Genomic DNA, 17,616 nt, shown 5'->3' with positions numbered 1-17,616 from the left:
CTACAAGTGCCTCAGACATCCATACAAAACAATGTGATACTCGCTGTAGTTACTAACTTAAGTTAGCCAGGCTGACGTACCTGGCTGTAACGTTATGTACCTGTACTGTACCTGTACTAATTTAAGCATAAGCAGACAGTTAGTCAGCCCCAGTGGGCTGACGAGCAAATCAGAGAAGACTACTTGGGGCTAAGGCCGGCTGCACCTTCCCAGCCGGCCGCTGTTCGGCACCAACTGCCTCTCCTCTATTTATTCCCTGGAGCGCAATCATCGCCTCAGCTCAAGGCTCGTGGTATGTTATTTCCATTTATTATATTCCGCTACTACATGAACTACCAAGTCTCACCAAATCGGTCCCATCCAGACTTGAAAGTTTCAAACAAGTTATTTAATCGCATCGAACTGTTTCCGCAACGAAGCATTTCGTTTCACATTCCTACTACTACTATTCATTCCGGTTCGCTCAACCGACCGTATGATACAGTAATTGTTGTCTTGACCGGGAGAACTTCAATTAGCCCCGAGGCATCCAATAGCTTTCTACTCTCCGGAGGATCACAGCATCATATCCCAACGCTGACTCCGGATTAAGTTTTTATCGAATTTGAGTCGAGCCTAATGCCCTCGCGCCGCAGCCACACCAAATCCCGGAAGGGTTGCATTCAGTGTAAGAAGCGACATGTGAAGGTTTGCCATTTCTATCTCATACTAGCTAGCCGTGGCTGTCCTTGCGTGCTACTATCTCAATCCCATCTTCCCGCCAACCGGATACCCTGGGGTTCACTCAGCGGCCGTTTAGTCTCTGCTTCCGACCAGAAGTTGACAGTTTAGTCGCTGACAGTAGTGCACAGTGCGATGAAGAGACGCCTCGATGTGGGTTGTGCAAGAAGAGAAAATTGGATTGCACGTATCCGTCCAATGATGCGGATGGTCAAAACCCCTCCACACCACATGAATCACCCGAGACAGTATCCGGCCCAGAAGCAGATTCGTCGCAGACGCGAATGCTCGAAATGAGGTTATTCCATCATTACCTTACGGAAACATACATCACTCTCTGTCAAGGTCGCCTCGACGCACACCATTTCCAAGTCGTCATCCCGCGAATCGTGGTGTCCCACCCATTCCTGATGGACAGCCTTTTGGCACTATCTGCTCTTCATCTTGCCTATCTGGAGCAGCATGACAACCGGTCGTGGCTGGAGATTGCTTTGAAATATCAGAGCCGCGCCTGCTCAGCCTTCAGTCGAGTCTTGGCGGACATCTCCCCGGAGACTTGTGGGCCAGCTTTTATCTGCTCCATTTTCATCATGCTGTGTGCAACGGCGTATCCTTGTGTTTCCGAAGACAGACAGACATTCGAGCCGTTGTCTCATGTACTAGAGATTCGCCAGCTCATTGCTGGCTGCGCACTCTTATTTGTGCAACTCAACGGCATGGAGTATCGGGGTGACTTGCAAGGATGGTTGAAATGGAAGGACGATGAAGTCGATCAGGATGGCAACCCTTATCAGTAATCCTCACCCTTCTCACCTCTGACCTGATCTGGGGAATTGACCTTCTTATAGAGTTCGGGAATCCCAACTGAGTCTTCGGAGGTATGTTACTTTCGCCTGTCTGGCAGCAGTTACTTCACAGATGCTAATCTACTTCAAGTGCAATCATGGATTCCTTGAAGGGCGTTCAAGAGAAGTTTAACAGTATCGGTGGACCAAATCAGGCAATATACCTGGCTACTTGGCAGATTCTTCATGAAGCAATCAAGAGATGGCCATTTGGCGGCCCGAACGGTGGTATAATCGCATGGCCTATCAATATTAGCGAGGCCTACATCGATCTACTCAAGCAGGGTGATTGGGTGGCTCGTATTCTGTTTCTACACTACGGCGTTGGACTTCATTTGCTCTCAGACAAATGGTTTGTCCGAGATTGGGGCCGTCGTCTCATCGAGACCGTTCTACAACCGGAAGATGAAATTCCCTCGATCTGGGCCAGCACTATCTCGTGGACCAGGAGCGCAGTTGAACTCGAAGAATGATGGGGTTTCACATGTGTCAGCTTGGACTCAACCAGCCTCAAAGGCTTTAGGTTCACTGAAAAGGACACGATTCATGGCAGATCAGGCCTTGAATTTGGTAAACTCGGTACGGCAAAAGCAAGAGCAAGGAATATTGTCATGACGAAAGACGTGCGGCATCGGTATTCCAGTAGCCGTTCCGAGATGGTTGAAAACTGACTTCGATATATCTGGATTTCTTCTTCTTGAAAGGTGCATCCGAGACCTTGTCTCAATCCAAAGGTGATTCTCTGGGTACGGGCCGCCCGGGAATTACCTCATGATCTGGGACATTTTCTTTCTAAAAGTCTTCCAAACGCAGTCTACTCACTTCTAGCATTGACGAAGGGCGCTTCTCGTCAGTATCATCGTGCGGAATGATCAACAAGAGCCCCAAACTCTCTCTGACCCGAAGAAGTATGGTTGTCTTTGCAAAGCGTCACGGCTACCATACTTCTTTCCAAGGGCGCTCACGAGGACAAGAGACGCGAGGAGAGGCTTATCGCGACCTCCCGTTGCCCCCAGATAACTTTTCGAATGACCAGTCATAAACTCTAGCGTGGCTTAAACCCCACTCCAGGTCAAGGTGCATGGTTGACAACAGCAGAAACTCTCCGGCTTTCCGGAACCTGAGCCCTGGTTTGAAGAATGCATCAAGTCGGACCAAATTTTTGCTTTGCTGAATTCAGAGATTTGATTACCCCAAAGTATGCACGTCACGTTTCAAGATGAATTTTGATTGGATGAGGCAGGTATTGCGCCTTTGGATGAGCTTGGTGTGTCATCGGGTGACCAGGCCGAAGTGGCGGTTCGGATTGCTGTTGGTCGAGGCTGATAAGGAACCAGGCATGCGGGACTCTGCAGGAAACTAAACTGTCGTGGTCCTTATCGCCGTTGGAGTCAGTCCGATAATGAGGGGAAGGGGGTGTGAATGATCAGAGAGCCCTCGGCCTCTTTAAATTAACATAACCGGTTCCGAATCTTCTTTGCTTCGTATCCTTCACTTGTCATTCATACTTTCAACCTGTATCTTATCCTGCCTAAGCTAGGCTGACTATTCCGATTGTCGATCCCCGTCTGTCTGGCATCTCGGGATTATAGTGGTAGTTCCAGGCCCATCGTTCTTTCCAGTAACCGCATCCGGCCACCAAGTATACTAAACATGCAGGGTTGCAAACCGGATCTCATCGACAACCAAGATGCAGAGAAGCAGGTACTTAGACGAAGTCCTCCCCTGTTCCAAGAATTACTTCTGGTCTCTAAATCCCTAACCTGCATTTCTCTCATAGCCACTCCTTGAGGCCTTGGAACGCCCGGTCGCGTGCACTCAGTCGGCTTTATCGCACGATAAACCCCGGAACAGGTCGAGAATGTTCCGTATCCTCCGATTTACCCTGCCAACCACACTAGTCTTAATTGTCTTGGTCACACATCTGCCGAACGTACTCACGTCGCCTCTCGACTATGCGACTCGTCAGCTGAGCTGGGACTATGAGTTGGAGGATGGCAAGCGTGGCGCCGTAGCGAGTGAGAGTGCAATCTGCAGTCGCCACGGAACCGATATACTACTACAAGGCGGGAACGCTGCTGATGCTGTGAGTTTCTGAAGTCTATTGACTTAGACGATACGGAGATCCCGCGTGGCAACGATTAGTTGAAAGTCGTGCTGACCTGAAGGCCGGTAGATGGTGGCAACGATGCTCTGCGTAGGGGTTGTGGGTTAGTCATTCCCCTTCCCTGGCGGTAGTGGAATTTTTGGAGCTAATTTGTCTTGCGCCCAGGCATGTATCACAGCGGGATCGGAGGGGGTGGCTTCATTCTAGTGAAAGACCCTAACGGCGCGTTCGAGTTTATCGATTTTCGCGAAACTGCCCCAGCGGCAGCATATGAGGACATGTTTGTCAACAACACGGAAGCAGCTGTCACTGGGGGTCTTGCAAGGTACAGCTTCTCATCCCACGATGACAGACCTTGATACTAACAAGATTTACAGTGGTGTTCCAGGCGAGCTTCGTGGTCTTGAATACCTCCACCAGAAGTATGGCTTACTTCCTTGGCCAGCCGTTGTTCAACCAGCAATCAAGACCGCGGATGAGGGCTTTCCGGTTGGCCCGGATCTAGTACGCTACATGGCTTCCTCGATCACCGAAGCGGGCGGCGACGACTTCTTGTCTAATGACCCGACGTGGGCAATTGACTTTGCTCCCAACGGAACTAGACTCGGCCTCGGCGATACCATGACACGGAAGCGTTATGCCAGCACCCTCGGGATGATCGCTAAGAAGGGCGTTGATGCATTCTACTCGGGATATATTGCAGAGACGATGGTCAATGCGGTACAAGCAGCTAATGGCACGATGACTCTTGATGACCTTTGTAGCTATGCCATCGAAATCCGGAACATCTCACAGATAGACTATCGTGGATACCGAATTACCAGCACCACTGCTCCATCTAGTGGAACTGTTGCACTGAACATACTCAAAGTTTTGGATACCTACGACAGTTTCCTCGCCCCAGACAATGTGAACCTGAGCATTCATCGGCTGGATGAAGCCATTCGGTTCGGATATGGACTGGTACGTCTCACCTCCTTCTAGACAAAATATGTCAGGCTCTGTGTGACTCTGGGCTGATTCTATGATAGCGAACAAACCTGGGAGACCCTGACTTTGTGGACGACATGGGAGAGTACCAGGGTAACATGCTTGAGCAATCTACTATCGATGAAATCCGGGCGAAGATCTCCGACTCCAAGACGCAAGATATAAAAGCATACGACCCGCGAGGTATTGAAAGCTTGGATACGTGCGTACCTCAAGGACACGCCTTCTGAGCCAAGCTAATGGTGTCTGTAGCCCGGGGACCTCTCATATTGCTACTATCGATCACGAAGGTCTTACTGTATCTGCAATCACAACGATTAACTTGCTTTTTGGGAGCAAGATTATGGTCCCCGAGACAGGAATTATCATGAACAACGAGATGGATGGTAGGTGAAGGCAACCAGACCTTATATCTTCTCTGCTAATTTACTTCTCAAGACTTCTCCATTCCTGGCTCATCCAACTCGTTCGGATATGTTCCCTCTGAGGCGAACTTCATCCGACCTGGAAAGCGCCCGTTGTCGTCCAGTACGCCGGCCATTGTGACTCACCCTAACGGTACTGTCTTTTTCGTGGCTGGCTCGGCGGGCGGCAGTCGGATCATCACCGCGACCATCCAGAACATCATCCACGCTGTTGATGGTGGTCTCACGGCGGCTGAAGCTCTGGCTCAGCCCCGTCTGCATGATCAGCTGATCCCCAACCAGGTCACGTTCGAGTATAGCTACAACAACGAGACCGTGGCCTTCATGAAGGCGCGCGGGCACAACGTGACATGGGTTGCACCGACTCAGAGCTCAGCGCAAGCAATCCGTGTCCTTCCGAATGGAACCTTTGATGCTGCTGGGGAGCCCAGGCAGCTGGACTCGGGAGGGTTTGCCGTCTGATCGAGTCACTCGTTACCTACGCGGCCCGCGGTCCGGGACTGACCGCCACCTACTGTGAATACTGGAGACTAAGAAGTATATACAAGCATATAGAGCTTGGATGTCATCTCCCTCAAAAACCCCGACCCACGGATCTACTATGCGATAGAAATTCATAGATCTTGACGATAAACGAAACGGAGAGCGGGGATGTAGTCGATCTGATCGAACTCGACAAGAAAGGGACGCTGAGCTTGGTCAAAGAAGTCAAAGGGTGCACCAAAAAAGCAATCACTTCGTACAGTTGACTTTTTGTAGTACGTAGTACGATGACGATGATGGGCGCCATCTCTTCCGCAGCCCAACTGCAGCCTGAGGCATCCCGGGATCCCCGCCAGAAGCGGTGATGCCTGAGGTGTAGGTGTCGAATGTACCGCTAAGTTTCGGTGGTGAGATTGATGACGATAATGTTGTTGTTGTTGGTTGGTCTTAATCACAACAACTTCCATTGATTGTCCTGGAACTCTTATCTGCGGTCGAGACCTGGTCCTTTAAATGACCGATCACTTAATTTGTCTCCTCTAATGTGTGAATTGAGGTGGTGCTTCATGCAAGTAGTCTAGTGAACCCCTCCTCGCTGCCCGCTAGAATACTACGTAGTTACTGTACTAGTCTGGTTAGTGGCTCTCTAGTCCACAGTTCATAGGGAGTTTCGGGGACCCTTCATCGGGTTGCAATAATCAAACGAGTTGGAGAGGAGTCTGCGGGGAGGAGTCAATCAGTGTGTCTGTCTTCTATTTCTTTTCAGTCTAGTCGCTCTCACCGCAAAATCGATCCTCCCGCCAAATCTCCTTCCATGCACGGTCACTGCATTCTGCAATCCTCTCCTTCTCTGGATCATTAACGTTGACTCACTATACTGCACGATATTCCCACGATTGATTCGTCACTTCTCTCTATTTTTCTGTTCAAGCGCCTGAACTATCTTCCAATTTCCGCCCTCCCCGACCCTTGTCGTTCGTTTCCCTCCGCGCCCCTCACGGGATGCTGCATCGGTTGCAGCAGCCCCCTCGGTGGATTGACACAGGCGCCTAATTGGGCATTCGACCACTGGGAGTTGCGTTTGGTTCCAGATCTCTTAAGCGCCAGACGACGAAAGTCCGTCCGGCTCTCGGATCATCTGGATCTCCTTCTCGCATTGTGACACCACACAAACTCTTTCTTCTTTTGCTCGCCGTGAGAGCTGTTTAGCTGGGCCTCTCATCCCACCTTCGCGATCTATAACTCGAGGTAACTACTACAAACGCAATACAACCCGATTCAAAGCGAAAGAGTGGGGACGAAGAGCAAGGAGACAAGGGGTTGTGTTGAGGGGGGAAGATTGTCTTCCAACCTTCCATATCCACCTCGATTCGAAGCCTTCCGCCTGATTTCACACCCACACCCACGTCATGTTCCATCTACCGTTGAGACCTAATGACCGAGATCGCGACAGGGACCGGACTCGCAAGGCATCGACTTCCTCGAGCGTCTCTTCCAAATCCAAACAACACAAGCACCGCTCGTCCCACGGACCATCGTCTACCCGCTCCCCAACCAAGGAACGACCTCCCGACCCTCCCACGGACCGCTCCTCGACCCCTTCGCTCTCCGCCTCTAACACCAGCCAGCAACGTCGTGCCTCAATGCCCGGCATAGACAGCGCCAGCCGTTCCGGCACGGCGTCCTTCCTCGAATCGAGAACCAGCCTCCCTTATCCAACCTTCTCCAAGGCTCACAGCAGGGAAGCTGTCGGCAAACCGAACATCCCGACCCCAGATCCGACCGACCTGACCGACCAAGGCAAAGAGGCAGCTGACGGAGGAAGCCATGATCGATCGGACAGCAACAAGCATGCGCCCCCGAGTCCCCCATTGACGAGCGTCGACCAGCAATCCCGCCAAGGCAGCACGGTCTGTGATAATAAAGACGCGAAGAATACAGAGGAGAAACCGAAGACCAAGATCCGGATTCGAGCCGAATCCACTCGCTCGTCCTCGAGTCTGCGGTCAAAGAAGGATGAAGGGGCCAAGTCAAGCAAGACAGTGCGATCGGATTCGACGAAAACCAAGCGCTCCAGCCATGACAAGGAATCGCCGTCTCGCACAGCTAGCCGCAAGTCCTCCAAGAGCAAGATCATGGAGGAAACAGCGCCGCCCAAACGACCCTCCAGTCGCACCGCCACGACGCCGCCACGCTCCCCAGCAACCGTACGCGACATGGGTCTCGAATCAACAAATGGGTCGGAGGCTACGACGGTCGCGCCCGCGCACCAGTCTACCACGTCCCGCAAGGTCAGAAGCCCGGAGAAGCCGCCTTCTCGTACCCAAACACGGTCGTCCATGTCTCATCGCCCGGGGTCCGCATTCCGGAGCCCAGTGGAAGATGCATACGATTACGGGCGGCCTCCGACCGCGAACTCAGCCTACGGAGCCCCTCCGCCTCCGCCTCCGCCCCCGGAGGTGCCTATATCCATCCCGAAGGTCGACTACCTTTTGCAGCACGGTGGCTTAGATCATCGCGCGCCAAAATCACTCCTTCAGAGTTTGAGCGGCTCGGAAGCCGCGCCGTATCCCCCAGTGCAGCCGCAACTCGTGGCGAGCAAGATTTTCGAGCCTCTCAATCGGCTCCTGGAAGACTATCAGCATGTTATGACGAAAAACGGCTCACTCGCCGTTGCAACGGGATATCGATCAGTAGCGCGGCGACTTCTCGACCGTTTGGAGGCCGTATTTGCTCGCGATATCTCGTCCGAATCATGCAATTGTCTGATGTGCGAACATGAAGAACACGAGGAGCGCCCAGCGGGCGTGAGCTGGGGAGAGGTTCTTGAATTGGTATCCGGGCGTCGCGAGCTCCCCAACTGGCCACCCTTCAGATTGTCTCCGACGGTCGTGGACCCGGATTGGTCAGGTGACGAGCACATCCCCATGCAGAAACTGGATATCGACGTGCCAGAAGAGTATCGGGAGCATTACATTCGGCAGTCACGTAAGACGAAGGTGGCCGTCGATAAATGGCTCAGTGAGCAGTCTGGTGGAGGCACAAGCGCACCCGATGAGGTTGACGATGAGACCTTGACGTTCGCCATCTTGACCCATCTGGAGCCCGAGGAGCGGCAACTCTTCTCTGCCATCCTTGGAATCAGCTCTACCTCACCTACACCGCGGCCCGAGGGACAGTCACGCCCCCGACCGGCTCCATTGGTGTCCTCGACTCTGGCGATTCAACGACTGTACCGACTGTCATCCCCACCGCGGGACCCTGAAACTGCGATCTACATGCTCAACAACCCTGGCATGCACCATGTCCTAGCCACCCTAGCGGCGATCAGCGACGATGAATGGGACATTCTCATCTCCGGTCGCTTTGACGGGTTTCTACGCAGTGGCGCCGAGGACTCCTTCCCGTCCGGCTCCACCCCCTCGCGCTATAGCAGCACCCGGTCCAATACCCCGTTCACGACGGGTGGTATCTCGCGGGATCCAACGCCCAGCCAGCTGGACGGAGTGTCCCGACCGGCCAGCCAGCCCTACGGCACGTCCCCGTCTCCAGCCCCTGCATCATTCGGAGGCCCCATCGCTCTCGATGAGGAAATGGAGATCGCAGCGCTGGCGGAGATCGAGCGAGACATCTACCTGGGGATGGAGGCGCTGGAAGATGCCTTCGAGGCCCTGCATTGCAAGGCCGAGGTCGTGCGCCGGGCGCTGCGCGAGCGCGGCGCCGGCCTCTCGATCGCGAACCAGAACCGCCGCGGCTCCTTCGTCGAGGCCCGTCTGGGCACGCCCGCCTCCGGCTTCGGGCTCTGGGAAAACGGCGCCGACGACGACTTCTTCCTCGACGATGGCGTGTCCCTGGCCCCGGATGATTCGGCAAGTAACATCAGCTCTAACCGGCGGCGTCGTCCGAAGCGGCGCACGGAACGGCGGACCCCGGCCCCCGTTGAGGAGGAAGACGAGGAAGAGGCATACGACAGTCGACGGGGAACTCGAAGGAGATAAGTTGGGTCTAAGTGGTTAGGTCCTCCTACGTGTGTTTTGTTCTCCGGGAGCAGTGGACCATCGGCGCTGTTTCCTTCTCGAGTTTTACTTTTTCTTTGCATTCTGTCTTTACGATTTGTTTTTGTGTTTTGTGTTTTGTTATTCTTCTCAAATACAGCGTTAACGACATTTGATGAGCAATGGGGATCTTATTGATCAGATCAAATCCCCCCCCCCGACGAATTGCATGAAATGAATCGACATGAAGAGGATGTGATGGAATGATGGAATGGTGGGATGGTGAGGAACGGTGCGTTAATTTAACCTCAGTATCTAATGTACCTACCCACCCATGGTGGGTGTGGAGAGAGAGAGAAAGCATGGATTAGTATTCCATTTCCCGACAGCTAAAGGGAAGGAGTTGAGCTGTACATGAGGACAATTGATTTGATATGACTCTTGAATCTTTCGACTCTTTTCGATTCTCTGTCTTTCCTCTCTTGCTGTTGTCATGTTCTCCGGACATCTAATGTTTTTTTTATTTCCCTGTGTATTCTAACAGGCATTCATGAGTCAATGAATATCATGTTCTATGCGTGATGAGCTGGGTTGTTCTTCGCATGGGAGCTTTGATAGAAGTTCCGGTCTTGAGGTTTGGGTCTTTCGCTCCAAGGCTTCCCGGTTCGCCGGGTCCTCACTCACTCACTTTGTCCCCGCTCAGGCAGGTGAGCCCGGGTCCCAGTTTTGTGTGCCGTGGTATACGAAAGAGGGTGGAGGAGTGAGTTAAGGTTAAGAAGGGATGAAAGCTAGTTGCTCTGCTCATCTGAACATCCCCCCTCCCCCCCGAGTTCCACAGCCCTAGGAAGTTTTATCGGCCTAGTAGATTAATCAAGGTGGGCCGTGGAGAGCCTTAGAGTCTCAACAGGGGAGAGAGGGTGACTGAGCAAAAGGGTTAGGTTGGGTTAGGGTAACTAGGCCGAAACTACCGGATCCACGCCTTGAGGTCTGATTCATCACGGGGTTTCTTTATTTGGACCTTCTTCTCTGGGGGTGATGTGAGGATCATCAGAGCTCGAGTTTGGAATCGGATGGTTCTAGGTTGAGGATGATCGACGTGCTGTTGTTGCACTGGACCCTGACCCTGACTCTGCTGAGGCTGATGGTGGGTTGAGGTAGACTTACTGCCTGGAGTGTGGACCGGAGACCAAAGTAGTAAAGGGAGGGTGGGGGTTTGTTGAATACAAAGGGGACGGGCTAGATGGGGAAGAGGCTCAGCTCAGGACACACAGGAGACCAGGAACCATTTTTGAGTCGACTGGGTGCTTAGTATCCGGGATGGGGTGGTGTGTCCATGTTCTTAAAGTCTCCTGTGTTGATGTAGAGGGAAGGTGCTCGCGACTTTGTGGATTAGAAGAATGTGGATGTCTGCATTGGTCTCGCCGTGTGAGGTCTCGTAGATTGGCTAGGGTTTGTCAAGGAGACAATTTTGTGGGTGCAGCGTGTAAAGTGGCTTGAGGTACTTGGCAGATATATGATCAGTCCGGAGTATACTCGTGCTCGTGTTGAGAAGATAGAAAGAAGAAGAGGTGATGGTGGAAGGACCCGCCATAGCTCAACGAGTATGAAACCAAAGTTGGTCGATAGATATGATTACTTCACAGGCCACATGGCTGCGTGGGACCCTGATCTCATTCAATACGAGAGAGATCTCGGAAGCTTTCCTTCAGCCAGGCAAGGAGGTAGACAGACAGACAGACAGACAGACAAGACGTAGGTCCGATCGGAAGCTGCCGTGCAAACAAACTTCTCCCTGCCTCCCCATTGGGCTCGACTAAAACTGCCGTCGGTGCCGCTAGTGAAAGTCAAAGAGAATAGCTCGTCTTGGGGTAAACTAGTAATTATGGGAGACTATGGGAATTTCAAACAGAGTTTTTCTCTTTTGACCCATCTTCCGCCCTGTGGAAATTATCTCAGGTGCTGAGAAGGGAAATTCGGTGCCACCACCTGTCGGGGTCTTGCCGACAGAGAAGATAACATTGACATTGTATCATTTGGCTGAAGCATTGTCATTGGCGCTTGTTCTTTCCGGGGAAAAGGGGCAAAGTTAGATGTCCAGTGTCTACTCGTGATAAATACGCGAATTTTGTTGGTATTTTGTCTCTTCGGTTCTGGTTGAGGCTGAGGAGCCCTGAGATCGATCTTCGTGTGGGAAAATCAGGATGTGGTCCATGTGCCGTGTTTGATCCACTCCTACCACTGTTGAGGATGCGATGGGAAAGCCCACAAGGCACAAGCAGTTCGACCACGATGCGATGCGGTGCGATGCGATGCGATGAGATCCAGACCCGCACAGTGTGCAGAACTTCGATTCAGGGAACCATGTCGATCCGCGAGCTTTGACAGTTTCTATGTCGACGATCATCAAATCCAGTGCGGATGCAATGCCGAGTCGGAGCTGCAGGGTTGAGATATCCGGTACTATGGATGTGTACGCTCGCAGCAATTCAAGGTAGGTTAGGTGGGCTCTCGCACCCACGGCACGCACGACGATTTTACGAGGCCAAAAGCCATCGGCAATAACTGCCGATGTCATCAGTCAAGTCCTGGGAGGAAGATTAGCCACAGTGGCCATAATTGGATTAGTGTCACTCGAGAGGTTTTATGAAGGCCTGAAGCAATCGGACTTGCCGCTTGGAACCAGTTGTCTTTCTCTACTCGAACCGGTCGGGATGATGCCAGACAGGCCCGAACCAGCGGGCAGCATTCCATGGAACCTGCCAAGAATTGCACGTTGATCCATGCACCAATCAACTCGAATTCGAAAGGGGTCAAGAAGGGCAGTCAGATCACAGGAGGCTTTTGCTCATAGCAAAACTCCTATCGTGACTCCGTGAGGTTGCGGGATTTATCTGCATTGTGTAGCGGAATCCATAAGGATGGACTAGAGTATGGGGTGCAGCAGACTTCGGGAAAGGTGCCAACAATAGAAAATGATTGTCGCTCTTCGGATGATGTGGATCTGGGCTAGTCACACCCTATTTCCTAACGACGACAATGATGCGCGGCTGAAGAAACCGCAGATCTGGCTGCAGTTTATCAAAGAACTTCTTTTCACTAGTGTTGTGCTCGTTGATGTTGGGAGATCAATTTGACCACCGATGACGGCCGCATCACAGATCGATCAATGCACCCTCTTCGACTCAGGATAACTTTTGAGAGAGCTCATAGGGCCAGCGAGCAGGATTGCTGGTTTAGATGCTGCCCCCTCACGACTTTAATAGAGGTGATGAATGGGTCTCGAATCGAGCGGCGACATTCACTACCCCTCGGAAAGAATTACTCCGAGCGGTCACAATGAGAGCCATTTGAGTTCGGTCTCTTGCAGAGTCACAGGTGCCATAGGGTGCAGATGTTTTGCCAGATCCCCCAGCTACCAGACCTCTCTCGCTGGGTCAACCATGGAATCTTCATCTTGACCGAAAGAGCAGAAGGTGGAGGGCAGAGTTCGTGCAACCAGATAGACCAAGTGCACCCCATGTCCATGGACTCGGGAAGATTCCGAAATCATCCTTGTCCCTTGCATGACTAGCAGAGTTGAATAGATCAGAGCTTGTATGCATGTGTACGTACTGGTGTAACTAGGAGTTTCTGGGGAAGGTTGAACACCCAACTTGGAACCAACTCCATGGTGTCGGTAGAGGAAGGAACGTTCAACAACCGAGATCGGCATTCAAGCCATAGGGCTCTTATTCCAGCCAAGAGACAAGGGGGGAGCTACTGCGTAGTGTACCGTGCATGTGAATCTGAGTAGGTGGAAAGGGCAGAAGGAGCATATCTCTGTGGGTATTAAACGAAGAGAATGCGGTAGTACAAGGCCATATTGATGATTTTTGAAGCCGACCAGGGATTGTGGTGCATTGGGACAACTGAGAGTCTGATACTGATACTGATGCATATGCGAATGTACAGTGCAGTTCTTGGACGCTGTCAAACTGGCCGAGCCATGCCCAGTCGGTTGGCTCAACCGAAGAGACCAAGGCCTCCTGTAAGTTACTGTCACTAGTACTGCCCGCATGTACTCCGTATGTACATGCTAACCCAAAGTGTAGGCTCCACGAGCGTGAGGCAAATCGTATGCAACGTTATCAACAGTGACAGCTTATTTGTTCCTGCGGCCTGGAAAAGTGGGGAGATGCCAAGAAATGGTCGGGGATAACCGCCCTCACCCCATACTAAGAGTAAGTAATCTCCGTCCGCTCCCTCTTTCTTCCTTTCTCTCCCTCTCCTTTGTCTTCCTTCCCTGATAACTACGCACTACGCACTATCAGTTAATAATCAATCGCCGCTAATCCCCATTGCGAGAATGGTCCAGCCTTTCCCTCCTTCATGTAACCTTCCTGGTGGCGGACTAGCCACTTACGCCAGGAGACAAGCTGAGACAATGGGGTCATACCACCACCACCACTGTTTTGCTACTCAGAGAGCCTAAACTATGCGATCGCACAATCCTATTCTTACACAGTATTCTCAACTCACTCGTTCATCCATTCGCCTTGTGCCAAGCCTCCGTATTGCCTCGTACGGTAGTTCCACAGACAAAAACTTACTCGAGTGCCCCCAATCGGGGAGGTCACGTCAAAAGGCTAGGTGTGTGCATGTTTGAACTCAAGCCGTGCACGCTCTTGTCACTCGAAGCACTTGCCTGTGGAGAAGCATTTCACATACCGCGGTAGACTTTCCGAGACTCATTCAGTCCACACGCGACAATCTAGCCTCAAGGTGACGACGGGCTTCGAGTCAAACCAACGTGGATTGGGAAGGCGATCGGCGTCTCAGCTGGTGGGGCGGGCGAGTTTCTGGAAGGCGACAGCTGGACAGGCACTCACAGGCTCACGATTTTAGCTCCCCCTAAGAGGGCATCTCTGGTCTCTGCCCTCACCGAGATGGGACAAGCGAAAGGCAAACAAACTCTGGTCTGGGGTTGTGGCTGCATCCTGCCACCTGCATCGACGCGACATCTCAAGCCGCGGTAATTGATCCTGCCAATAGACATAGAGACTGCTTCCTCATCCCTGCTCATCCTTCAATCTACCCGACGCTCAGACTCAACTCCAATCTCCGCCGGCAAGGAGGGGAGCACACAATAGACAATGCGGGCATTATTATTTTGTTAGTAAATGGTGGTCAAGACAATTCAGTCCCGTCTACCCGTCGTCCACTCTCCGGATGCCTTCCGTCTCTTCCTATCCGTCTGTTCTCCACGGTTGTCCCCTATGCTTGGCATGGGGCTTGCTGCCAGGTCGCTGAATGCGATGTTCCCATGGCCAAGGTTTCAGGAACCACTTCTCACCGGGCTAGTCGTCTCTCACTCACTCCGTCCCTAGGAGGCTAACGATTCCGGGTGATAGCTTCTGGGCATGAGTGAGCCTGGAGGATATGATGGGCAGCTAATTATCAACTAATCCATCAAAAAGCTTTACTAGAGGCCCATCTCCCCACAATGGTCCACTCGCCGTTGCCGGTAGTTTTAATCCAGTCCATACCGTTGTGGCTCGTCCCTCTTCGACCGCCACGGAGAATTACTATCTCCCCCTCCTCCTCCGTCTTTCCTCTCATTTTTACTTCTAGGAACCTGTGATAAGCGTTTCTCCTGGATTCGGAAAGCGTGCAACGAGTGTTCCCCCCTGATCTGAGCTCTTGCCGATTATTGCACCTTCCGGTCTGTTCACAACAACTCAAACTTTGGGTCAATCCATCGAGCGTCGAGTACCCACGATCCTTGCCCCTTCAAAAGCGTCGTCCTTCCCTCCGGGGCGCTGCTACATCACTAGTTATCTACTTGAGGAGGGGGATGTGAGAGCAGTGCATCCGGACTCGCCACGTTCAGAGACGTTGCAATAATGAGCCTTGTTCAAGTACTGAATGCTCTGGGAGCATTCGAGGATGATAGCCACGGTCTCTCTCCTCGTACATACTTGAGGGATGGGGTAACGATGGACATCGATCCGCTTCCGAGCACTCAGCGCAAGGGTCTCATTGCCGTCTCGGTCATGGCCATTCTCTCATTTTTAGCGACACTCGCTCTGATCTCTTTCATCACCTATCGACTCGTTTTCTGGCGGGGATCTTATGCACGGTATATCGGTTACAATCAATACATCATTCTGATCTATAACCTTGTGTTGGCCGATCTGCAACAGTCACTCGCTTTCTTGATTTGCCTCAAGTGGATATCGGAGAACAAGATATCGGCCGATACTGCTGGATGTTTTCTCCAGGGTCTCTGGCTACAGATTGGCGACCCGTCTAGTGGTCTCTTTGTGCTCGCGATTGCTATTCATACATTCCTTTTGGTGGCCCTAGGTTATAAACTGAGCCATCGGGTCTTTGTGGCATCCGTGGTGGGAATCTGGGTCTTTGTCGCCATTCTGGTTATTATTCCACTCGCCTCACATGGGCGTTATGTGTTTATTCCCTCGGGGGCCTGGGTAAGGACCGGCATCCACAACAAGCGGTTGTGTTAATCTGACTTGTTCGTTAGTGCTGGATTAGCGAAGACTACGAAGCGATGCGATTATGGACACATTACATCTGGATCTTCCTGGCGGAGTTCGGCACCGTATGTCTTTACGCAATCATGTGGTTCCAACTCCGCCGCCGCATCAAGCAGTCCGCGATTCTGGGCAATAGCCACATCGAGAGTCTCAAGCGCCTCCGTCGTGTTATCGGATACATGGTCATCTATCCGATCGCCTATATTGTGCTCTCCCTTCCTCTTGCCGCCGGACGCATGGCCACCGCACAGGGAGATGCTCCGAACGTCGCTTACTTTTGTGTCGCCGGTGCTATGATCACCAGTTCCGGCTTGGTCGACGCTTTACTGTACACCCTGACTCGCAAAAATCTCATCCTGGAGTCGGAACCCAGTCACGATAACAGCTACAAATTCGCCAGCAGCAAGAACCGCAAGACGGACAACAATCATCTGACAACCATCACCGCTGACCCCAAATACAACCGTACCGACATCAGTGCCCTTCGCATGGCGCGCCACGAGGAAGAGGATATGGAACGCACCGTACGCGACGGCTCTACCGACAACATCGTTCAGCCCAGCGGAGTCGAGCTGTCGACCCTGGGCAAGGTGTATCAGCACACGACGATCGAGATCACCAGCGAACCGGCCTTCCCAGTAGAGGGCGAGGCGAGCGATCACTCAAGCAAGGGGTCATTCGATGGCTCTCCCGACAGAGGCAATGGGCAAGCAGCCCGCATGTGGGGAAGATAGAGACCGCAGTGGCCGGCCGCCCCAACATGATGCCCGTCCGATTGCCCGGACTCCTTGACGCTTTGTATACTCACATTTCCTTTTTCATACCATACATTTAATTTCACGTCCCTCTTTCATTCTTCACCCTGACCTATTGGGGCTTGAGACATTCATCCCCTGGCTATTTCTTTTTCTTCCATTGCCGGGTCGATTGTCAGCGCCCCGACCGATACACAATACTTATGCCCATGTATATATTGACCTTCTGATACATGAATTCCAGACATATAACGAGATACACAAATTTATCATGGAAGTGTTCCTGTCATTTAGAAAGCACCATGCATTCCCAACGTCATGCTTGCTAAGCTAAGGGCCGTCCTTAAACAGCGCTGTTCTTCAACCTCTCCCCGTAGTCAACTGGGTTAGCATTTACTAAGTCTTGCAGAGTGAGGTCATTCTCTACTCAAATAACCTACCATAACCAGATGTCTGGGTAGAGCCACCGGGATTGTTAACTTTGTGAAAGGTCCTACCAATACTGAGAGAATCTACTAAGCTGAAGTACAAAAAAAAAAAAAAAAAACAAAGAAAGAAAAAGAAAAAAGGAAGAAAAAAAAGCAAAAGCAATCTGAAAAAATATACGTCTCGATGAAATCTCATATATACTGCATATTGCAAGAACATATGATGTAGGATATATATAGATAATGGCAGAAGAAATGAATCGCGCTGTGCTGTGCTATCTACCAACCTAAAGCCCCTCCCAAATGCGAATGCAAGAATAACATGAGACGTG

The 17,616-nt window shown here is 51.9% G+C and overlaps 5 protein-coding genes across 5 annotated transcripts; 4 read left to right on the top strand and 1 right to left on the bottom strand.

The window, feature by feature from the left end:
* Window positions 1–505: 505 nt before the first annotated feature.
* Window positions 506–2,236, top strand: BO72DRAFT_309095 (uncharacterized protein). The gene is made up of 4 exons (XM_040940491.1): window positions 506–687; window positions 852–1,513; window positions 1,569–1,598; window positions 1,657–2,236. The coding sequence occupies exons 1-4, from the start codon at window positions 619–621 to the stop codon at window positions 2,036–2,038; spliced, it is 1,143 nt and encodes a 380-aa protein (XP_040795746.1). The 5' UTR covers window positions 506–618; the 3' UTR covers window positions 2,039–2,236.
* A 1,012-nt stretch (window positions 2,237–3,248) lies between these two features.
* Window positions 3,249–5,924, top strand: BO72DRAFT_453424 (gamma-glutamyltransferase). Its single transcript, XM_040945980.1, has 7 exons — window positions 3,249–3,651; window positions 3,742–3,775; window positions 3,838–3,997; window positions 4,050–4,635; window positions 4,704–4,864; window positions 4,915–5,048; window positions 5,101–5,924. The coding sequence occupies exons 1-7, from the start codon at window positions 3,427–3,429 to the stop codon at window positions 5,547–5,549; spliced, it is 1,749 nt and encodes a 582-aa protein (XP_040795745.1). The 5' UTR covers window positions 3,249–3,426; the 3' UTR covers window positions 5,550–5,924.
* Window positions 5,925–6,979: 1,055 nt separating this feature from the next.
* Window positions 6,980–9,568, top strand: BO72DRAFT_391253 (uncharacterized protein; the record flags this gene model as incomplete). The annotated part of the gene is made up of 1 exon (XM_040941843.1): window positions 6,980–9,568. One exon carries the CDS (start codon window positions 6,980–6,982, stop codon window positions 9,566–9,568), a length of 2,589 nt encoding a protein of 862 aa, XP_040795744.1.
* A 1,926-nt stretch (window positions 9,569–11,494) lies between these two features.
* Window positions 11,495–12,436, bottom strand: BO72DRAFT_309081 (uncharacterized protein). The gene has a single exon (XM_040940490.1). The coding sequence runs from the start codon at window positions 12,138–12,140 to the stop codon at window positions 11,667–11,669; it is 474 nt and encodes a 157-aa protein (XP_040795743.1). The 5' UTR covers window positions 12,141–12,436; the 3' UTR covers window positions 11,495–11,666.
* Window positions 12,437–15,189: 2,753 nt separating this feature from the next.
* Window positions 15,190–17,057, top strand: gprC. The gene is made up of 2 exons (XM_040940489.1): window positions 15,190–16,035; window positions 16,089–17,057. The coding sequence occupies exons 1-2, from the start codon at window positions 15,448–15,450 to the stop codon at window positions 16,833–16,835; spliced, it is 1,335 nt and encodes a 444-aa protein (XP_040795742.1). The 5' UTR covers window positions 15,190–15,447; the 3' UTR covers window positions 16,836–17,057.
* The last annotated feature ends 559 nt before the right edge of the window (window positions 17,058–17,616 follow it).

Source organism: Aspergillus fijiensis (assembly GCF_003184825.1).
Source record: "Aspergillus fijiensis CBS 313.89 unplaced genomic scaffold BO72scaffold_91, whole genome shotgun sequence".
In the NCBI taxonomy this organism is placed as follows: Eukaryota; Fungi; Ascomycota; class Eurotiomycetes; order Eurotiales; family Aspergillaceae; genus Aspergillus; species Aspergillus fijiensis.
This window is presented reverse-complemented; position numbering and strand designations above follow the sequence as displayed.